Raw genomic sequence first — 8,498 nt, forward strand, 5'->3', positions numbered from 1 at the left:
AGAATTCTGCTTTGAAGAACATTAAACAGCAAACATAACACACCCTTTATTGCCTTTTAACATAAAACACAAGTAGCCTTCACTGAAGGTTTCACACGTCTGCTCGTCTCTCCCAGAGAGACGGAAGTAGAGTTCAGTCAGAGGTCAGAGGTCATTTCATCACATGACATCAGACGGACTGAATGCTCCTAATCTCATTAAAAAAGGTTCAAATCTCCAGAGGAGTTCCCCCTGGTGGTCACTCCACAGAATGCAGCCGCAGAGACTCTTAATTGCACCAGTTACTAATCGGGTTTTGGGTCGTTATCAAAGAGCTTCAAACCATGACGAAGCATTTATGTCTCTACCTGCATCCATCGGATCGTTTCCTTACAAACCGGAATGTTGTCGTTTCTGAAATCTGCTTCGTTTTCAGTCCAAACACAAAAAATGACATGAAAGATTTGAAGAAAAAGCAAAGTACAGTAAGTTCTTTAAGGTTCCACTGACAAACAAAGTCAATGTCTTCAACCCAGATCCCGAAGTATCCACGGCAACCGCGTCCATCCACACTTGAGGGGGGGGCGTTGGGGGGGGTCTCACAGCAACAGCTTGGGGGCCGCGGCAAAGTCCAACCTCTTCATCAGCCTGTCAAAGACACGTCAAATGATTATCTTTGACCTTCGACCTCATTGATCAGACACTGACAACATCTGGAGACTTGCTCCTGGTGGAGGTAACCAAGTTACCCCCCCGGCACTCCCCCCGGGGTCACAGTCTGTAACCTAAGGGTTCTGTGTTGCTATGGAAACGGGACGATCAGCAGAGAGAAGTGTTTTAGTGCAGAATAAGACAGTAAGAAGTAATTATTTTAGTGCACAAACCATAGAATCTTTATTGTTGTTGTTGAAGGAAAATGTTGAGTTTTAAATGACAGTTATAACAATTCTGATGCTTTGTCACAGATGATGTGTTCAAGGACCGCCGGAAAGATGATGACCGTTGTAGGAGGTCTGGTTAAAAGCTTCAATTTATGATTATGTTAAAATCTAACAGTTTATTTGTGGAGAGATTTTAAATGAGACGAGTAGAATAATTTATAAAATATAACTAACTTTTGTCTGCATGAGCGTCAAACACAGCGTTTTAACAGAGTGACGAGCGCTCCAGCTATGGACCTGCCCCCTCTCACCCTGCGCCGTAGAGGCCGTTGGGGGGGCGGGTCTCTGAGCCCGCCCCCGCCCTGCGGCTCGCCGTCTGCTCCTGGACGAAGTCGCGACACGACGCCAGCTTGGACTCCAGGTTCTACGAGGAAGAGACAACGTTAGATGGTCCACATGTGAAATACTGCCTCTTCAAACAAGTGCTGGGTCAAAGGTCACCAGCGTGGTTCTCACCCCAACTTTTCTCAGCAGCTCCCCGACGATGTTAAGGGCGGACATCCTGGCCGAGGGGGGGAGCGGATTCCCCCCCACTGCGAAAACCCCACAAACACAGATGAATGAAAGCAGAGAAATGAAATAAGACAAATGAAAGAGAAATAAAACTTACCTCTGCTGATTAGGTCCAAGGACTCTGCTGAGGGTGGAGGTCTGAGTGGAGGCGTGGCGGGATGGTGAGATGATGGAGGCGGGCGTTTGTCCTCTGTCAGTTTGTCTGGTGGGGTGAGGGGGGGGGTCGGGAGACCTGCTGTGGGGGAGGAGGAGGAGGCGGGATCTCTGATGGAGCTGCTTAAGGACGACTTCCTGTCCTGAACCGGCTTCTGCTGCACCGCCAGCTCCTGTCTGAGGTCTGACACACGCACACGCACGCGCACGCGCACGCGCACACACACACACACACACACACACACACACACACACACACACACACACACACACACACACACACACACACACACACACACACACACACACACACACACACACACACGCACACACGCACACACGCACACACACGCACACACACACACACACACACACACGCCATCATCTCATTGAAGTATACATCGCTACATACCATCATCTTGTTGAACTATAAATGCACCTCTGGCCTCGTCCTTCAGCCTCTGGACCGACTCCAGCAGGTTCTCCTTCTCGTCCAGCTCGCTCTCCAGGAAGGCGTTCCTCTCGATGACCTGGTTCATCCTCTGCTCAAAGTCCTCCAGCGACATGATAGTCGCCCTGAGACACAAACAGGGACAGTAGGCAGGGTTTGGTGACACCTCCTGGTGAGGGGGCAGGCCGCATCCAGACAATACAGGACGTTCATTTAGTTAATGATGGTCAAAGGCTGCTTTAGGGCGGGGCTACACACTGATTGACAGGTCCTTACCACATGTTCTTATTAATGCCTCACTCTAAAATACACATGCTAATGGAAAACAAAAAGCTTGTTTACACATCCCCCCCCCCCGTTGGAGTGACCTCTGACCTCTTGGTCCGCTCCAAGTCGTCGTTGGCCTGCTCCAGCTCCCGGATGTACTTGTGGAGCTGGTCTCTGGCGGCGGTGGTCTCGGCCAGGTCTCCCTCCAGGATGGAGATCTGCCGGTGGGCCTCCGAGTGCTGCGTCTCGTACTTCTCCTGGAAGACGAGAAGCCAGAAGGATATTCAGATTAAGGAGGATTTCAAGGGTTCATTTAACGATGGAAACGTTGGGTTTGATTTTAGGAGCATTGAAAGGTGGTCAGTTAAAACCTCCTGTTAACATAATTAAAGCAAATAAATTCCTACGTGTATTGGTGCAGTCAGAACAGAAGAACATTGTTAACAGACATGCAAATACAGATATGAGCCTCACAGCTGGATGTGGCTTCAGAGGGCCTTCGCTCAAGGTCAAAGATTAGTATTAAACTATTAAAACAGCTATGGAAGAATCTTTTGTAACGTGTAGGAAGGTTTCACAAACGTTGCGTTTGCCGATAATTTAAAGTATAAATTTACCAACCTGTCTTTGCCTGCTTTGATAGAGTTATTAACAAAGCTTTCAGGCTGAAATACGTAGCTGCAAGTACTGTATGTTCTGTTAGCTAGGTGTTTATGGTTATAGATACGACCCCCCCCCTTGTGATCATGGCAGAAAGCTTTAAAACATTCGGAAAAATGTGAGAAAAGGGAACAAACAAACTGACACAATTGTGGAAAGTTCTACGGGTAGAACCGACGTCCCCTCGAGACAAGCAGCAGAACGGAGACATCAGCTGCCTTCTGCAGCCCTGAATCGATCCTCTGTCTGTGTGTGTGTGTGTGTGTGTGTGTGTGTGTGTGTGTGTGTGTGTGTGTGTGTGTGTGTGTGTGTGTGTGTGTGTGTGTGTGTGTGTGTGTGTGTGTGTGTGTGTGTGTCACCACAGGCAGCCACAGCGGTACAACTTGACGAATATGGAAATCCGGAGTCAAATCCAGCTTTAACAGGCGATCAGCCGGTTGAACGTTATCAGAAGAACACGGACGCCTTTCACAGGGAAGCTTTATGTTGTAAAACGATCCTCTGCTCCCATAGACGTCTATGAGGAAATGACTCTACTTCTGTGTAGTGACCAGCAGGGGGCGACTCCTCTGCTCCCATAGACGTCTATGAGGAAATGACTCTACTTTTGTGTAGTGACCAGCAGGGGGCGACTCCTCTGCTCCCATAGACGTCTATGAGGAAATGACTCTACTTCTGTGTAGTGACCAGCAGGGGGCGACTCCTCTGCTCCCATAGACGTCTATGAGGAAATGACTACTTCTGTGTAGTGACCAGCAGGGGGCGACTCCTCTGCTCCCATTGACGTCTATGAGGAAATGACTCTACTTCTGTGTAGTGACCAGCAGGGGGTGACTCCTCTGCTCCCAAAGACGTCTATGAGGAAATGACTCTACTTCTGTGTAGTGACCAGCAGGGGGCGACTCCTCTGCTCCCATAGACGTCTATGAGGAAATGACTCTACTTCTGTGTAGTGACCAGCAGGGGGCGACTCCTCTGCTCCCATAGACGTCTATGAGGAAATGACTACTTCTGTGTAGTGACCAGCAGGGGGCGACTCCTCTGCTCCCATTGACGTCTATGAGGAAATGACTCTACTTCTGTGTAGTGACCAGCAGGGGGTGACTCCTCTGCTCCCAAAGACGTCTATGAGGAAATGACTCTACTTCTGTGTAGTGACCAGCAGGGGGCGACTCCTCTGCTCCCATAGACGTCTATGAGGAAATGACTCTACTTCTGTGTAGTGACCAGCAGGGGGTGACTCCTCTGCTCCCAAAGACGTCTATGAGGAAATGACTCTACTTCTGTGTAGTGACCAGCAGGGGGCGACTCCTCTGCTCCCATAGACGTCTATGAGGAAATGACTCTACTTCTGTGTAGTGACCAGCAGGGGGCGACTCCTCTGCTCCCATAGACGTCTATGAGGAAATGACTCTACTTCTGTGTAGTGACCAGCAGGGGGCGACTCCTCTGCTCCCATAGACGTCTATGAGGAAATGACTCTACTTCTGTGTAGTGACCAGCAGGGGGCGACTCCTCTGCTCCCATAGACGACTATGAGGAAATGACTCTATGATGTGATGATGTCACGTGTACCTTGTAGTTTTCCAGGTCTGTGCAGAGACGGCTGTTGGCCGACAGAAGCTCGCGGTTTTGCGCCTCGCGCTGTTTTAGCTCCGCCTCCAGCTCCACCTCGTAGTCACGACTCATCTGTTGGAACTCCTGCAGCTCCTCTCGGGCCTCCTCCGCGCTGCAACACCCACCACAGGCGGTGTCACGTTTGAGGGAAACTATTTCATTTCATTTCATTTTCCCGCAGAAAAGTGTAAACCCCCAGTGAGGTTGATACTTCCTGCAGCAGCGTCCTCTGCTCCATTACATGTCATTACATTTAGCTGATACTTATTAACCAGACTCTGCAAAAGGTTTTGATTATTTACTCCAAGTTCATTACAGAGCTCCAGAAGTCCTGAGAGATTGGCGCAGGGTGTTAACTTATCAGAGCAAAATAATAAAACATATCTTCAGGAGGTTAAAACCATCAATTATCATCAATACCATCAGCTGTGAGGCAGGAAAGTCTTTTTGGATGAACTGAGAGGGGCAGGAGGGAGGGACTGTGATCTCTCTTAAACAACATAAACAGAAAGGGGGGGGGCACCTCTGCTGTTGTCTGGCAGCCTGGTCCTTCCAGTAATCCAGCTCTTCCTGCAGGGACCCAAACTCTGGAGGCTCCACGTCCCCCATGTCCAGCCGAGCCTCCTCTGGGGGAGGGGGGGGGGGGGGGGGAGAAAGGGCTGTAAAACCGGTACAGAAGTCCCTGCTGAAGTGACCACCCCTCACGGTCATTTATCATAAGAAGTTACTTTAAAGCTTTCATCAGCATCTTCTCGTTAATTCGGCGTATAAGACTTCAAATAAGCAGATGAAGTGTCGTCATCACCTCCGTTCAGAGAAGAGACGCGTCACACTGGCTCATTACAGCCGTACTCATGTCAAACAACGTAATGAACAAGATATTCCATCAATTTGAAAGACACGTGTAATGTTCGTGAAACTCAATAAAAGGATAAAGCTCAACCACCCACCCCCCCCCCCTTTACTTAAACGACACAAGGTGTGAAAGGAGTGTGTTCACAGGAAAGTGACCCGGAGATAACGGTCATTTGTACCTCGTATCATAACGAACACCTGCCACCGTGAAGTGACCCCTTCCCCTCACGGAACACGTGCTCCTCGCCTGTACCTTCTAGTAACTTAAGGTTAGCTAGTTCAGCTACAGGCGTTTAGCGTTAACCGTTTAAATCCCAGCGCAGACGGACATAAGACAGCTAACGTCATAACTTACGATCAACTGTTAGCTTCGCTCGACGCAACGTCAAACACGGCTGGTTCTTTTGTTAAATCCCCTTCACGCGCCGGTGTGAAGTCACGAAAACACGTTCCAAACGTAAAAACCAAACTGTTGAGGGACTTTGTGGGGAGTTGGGAGCCGCAGAGTGTCCACGGTCTTGAAGGGACGTTGAACAATACAAGTTGCCATTCATTTGGTCCGGACTGCTCCGCCAATCACAAGTCAGGAGACGGCCCCGTTTGGCCGTTGCTATTAGTCCAATGCCCTGGTCAATCAAATAGTAGTGGGTGGGTTCGGGATCAACGGCCAATCAGAAGAGCTGCATCTGTCACGGAGGGGTGTGTCTTCACAGTCTAGACGTTGTGATGAGTTAATGGCACACAATGGTAAATTGACACACATACATACATACATACATACATACACACACACACACACACACACACACACACACACACACACACACACACACACACACACATATTCAAACAAAAAAATAGTTAAAAAGTCATGTATTTTCTTAAAGAGCTTTAATATATCAATTAAAACAATATGTATAAATCATTATAAACAGTGTAATAATGAATGAATAATTGATATGTTACTGATTATCAAGAGTAGAAAATACGAAAACTTTGTTCTTAGCCTTTTGACTATTTATTTTGTTTGTGCTCCTCATTATGGCAATGCCCTTCAGTTTGATTTCTATCATAGTGACATAAGAAATACTCGCATTTAAAGAACTCCCTCCTTCCAATAGTACTTGAATGCAACACAACAAAACTAAAAAATTGGTCAAAAAACATAAAATTACAATGATTTGATCTTCCAGAAAACACTTACTCATCTGCAGCTGTTTTTGTGTTAATCTAAATAATCAGACATGACTATGGGCGAGTGTGTGTTTTAAGCGCATGGCTTCCTGTTGTGGTGCACAGCTTCTGAGGGAAGGATGGTGCATTGCAGCCCGGCGTCTGACCACCTGACTGCATTCTGGTTGACGGATCCTCACTTCCTGTCTGTGAGGTCGGAGGTCACACCGGGTCAACCGGGTCCTTTTCAGGAGGGATTAACCAGGCATATGTGATCCTGGTTAATCCCCACGCACCCTCACGAGGTCATGGAGCTGTGATTCACACGCAAACACACACCAGTGGCCTCGGTCCTCGCTGCATGCATCCAGGAAGCTGAGGCCTCGGTTCACCTTGTATCAGTGGTCAGATGGAGATGGAGTCCCTACATGCAGCAAAATAGTTGAGGTTCTAGTAGTTTTCGATAAACAAATTAAAAAAACATTATATTCACACAAGGTTCTTAACAATATTTGATTTTTGTTTCAAAGATAGAGAAAAATGAGATATTCTATCTACTCAAAGCTGATGGGATATGCTGTATGCCGTAACCCTGACAAATACTTTCAGGTCAATTTGATCCATGACAAGCATCATATTGGTATGATAACCAAAGAACTTCATTTTCATTCTTTGGAGGAACAATATAAAAAGTCTGGAGGAGATAATGGGTCTTGTTACATGATAAAAGTTGGGGATTACACTGATGAACATAAAAGAGCTGCTGTGTTAAAAACACTTTCCTTATCTATATATTTGTGAGATGTTTATACGTATCAATATGTTTTCTTGAGAGAGGGACACTGTTGGGTTTTCCTGTTTATGGGTAAAAGTCTGTCGTTATTTTCCCTGAAACTTCATCGGCCACATTGTAACATAATCGGCTCATTCTCGCTCCCCAGGGGACGAACCCCCCCCCCCCGGTCTTCAGGCTCCTGTACGATACATCAGAGCATCACACGAGTATACATAAACGTACCTTATTTACACCGTATAGTATTGATGATTGATTATTGCTCATAACAGCCAATCACTGCGACCAAGAGAAGGCACAGCCAGCGTGAAGCAGAAAGCGGATCACTGGAGCTTCGTTTGTAGCTGATGCTCTTTGCAGATCTCACTTTCTGTACATCGTCTCTTTTTAGTGGCTTTTAAGCCGTCACTTTGGAGCAAAATGTAATGAAACTTGCTGCAAACATTTGTGATCTCAACAGGAAGGAAACTTTTTGGTGCCTTTTATTATTGAGCTTTTGTATACGAGAAATATCCCGATCCGTCTCATGACATGTGACACGCAGCTTCGTGCTTCCCTGAGGATGAACCCATCTGTGTTGTTTTCAGCCCCAACAACTCTAATTCTTTATGAGTGGAAGGGCTTGTTTCATCCAACACTGCAGAACTCTAAAAATAATGTTCTTTAACCATTGATACATTATTTAATTATAGTTTCATGTTCACGTGCAGACTCCATTAAACAAATGGTTTAAAGTGGTGACTTTGACGGTTTCACATTTTGGATTTTTTAAATTGCCTGAAGTGTAGCCCCGCCCTAAAGCATGCCCTGCTTTATGGTCTGGTTGACTCTAAATGGACCATCCTTCACTAAATGAACATCATGCTTGAAACTAGAGACTGAGACCATAAACTCATGTTTACTGAGGGAATAAGTCAAGGGAGAAGTCGAGTCATTTCCTCATAGACGTCTATGGGAGCAGAGGAGTCACCCCCTGCTGGTCACTACACAGAAGTCGAGTCATTTCCTCATAGACGTCTATGGGAGCAGAGGAGTCACCCCCTGCTGGTCACTACACAGAAGTAGAGTCATTTCCTCATAGACGTCTATGGGACCA

The 8,498-nt window shown here is 47.0% G+C and overlaps 1 protein-coding gene across 2 annotated transcripts; it reads right to left on the reverse strand.

Annotated features, from left to right (window-relative positions):
- Positions 1–30: 30 nt before the first annotated feature.
- LOC119220831 (nuclear distribution protein nudE homolog 1-A-like) lies at positions 31–6,025 on the reverse strand. 2 transcript variants are annotated; one of them, XR_005120620.2, is made up of 9 exons: positions 5,792–6,025; positions 5,105–5,207; positions 4,540–4,693; positions 2,413–2,561; positions 2,026–2,162; positions 1,531–1,770; positions 1,377–1,453; positions 1,095–1,284; positions 31–627 (listed from the first exon to the last, which is right to left on the reverse strand). XR_005120620.2 is itself a non-coding variant. In XM_037477096.2 (9 exons), exons 2-9 carry the CDS (start codon positions 5,188–5,190, stop codon positions 579–581), a joined length of 1,005 nt encoding a protein of 334 aa, XP_037332993.1. In that variant the 5' UTR covers positions 5,191–5,207; positions 5,792–6,025; the 3' UTR covers positions 31–578. The 2 variants fall into 2 exon arrangements, 1 of the variants encoding a protein (XP_037332993.1); XM_037477096.2 differs by having other exon boundaries at positions 1,172–1,284.
- Between the last annotated feature and the right edge of the window lie 2,473 nt (positions 6,026–8,498).

This window comes from Pungitius pungitius, chromosome 12, assembly GCF_949316345.1.
Source record: "Pungitius pungitius chromosome 12, fPunPun2.1, whole genome shotgun sequence".
NCBI classification, from domain to species: domain Eukaryota; kingdom Metazoa; phylum Chordata; class Actinopteri; order Perciformes; family Gasterosteidae; genus Pungitius; species Pungitius pungitius.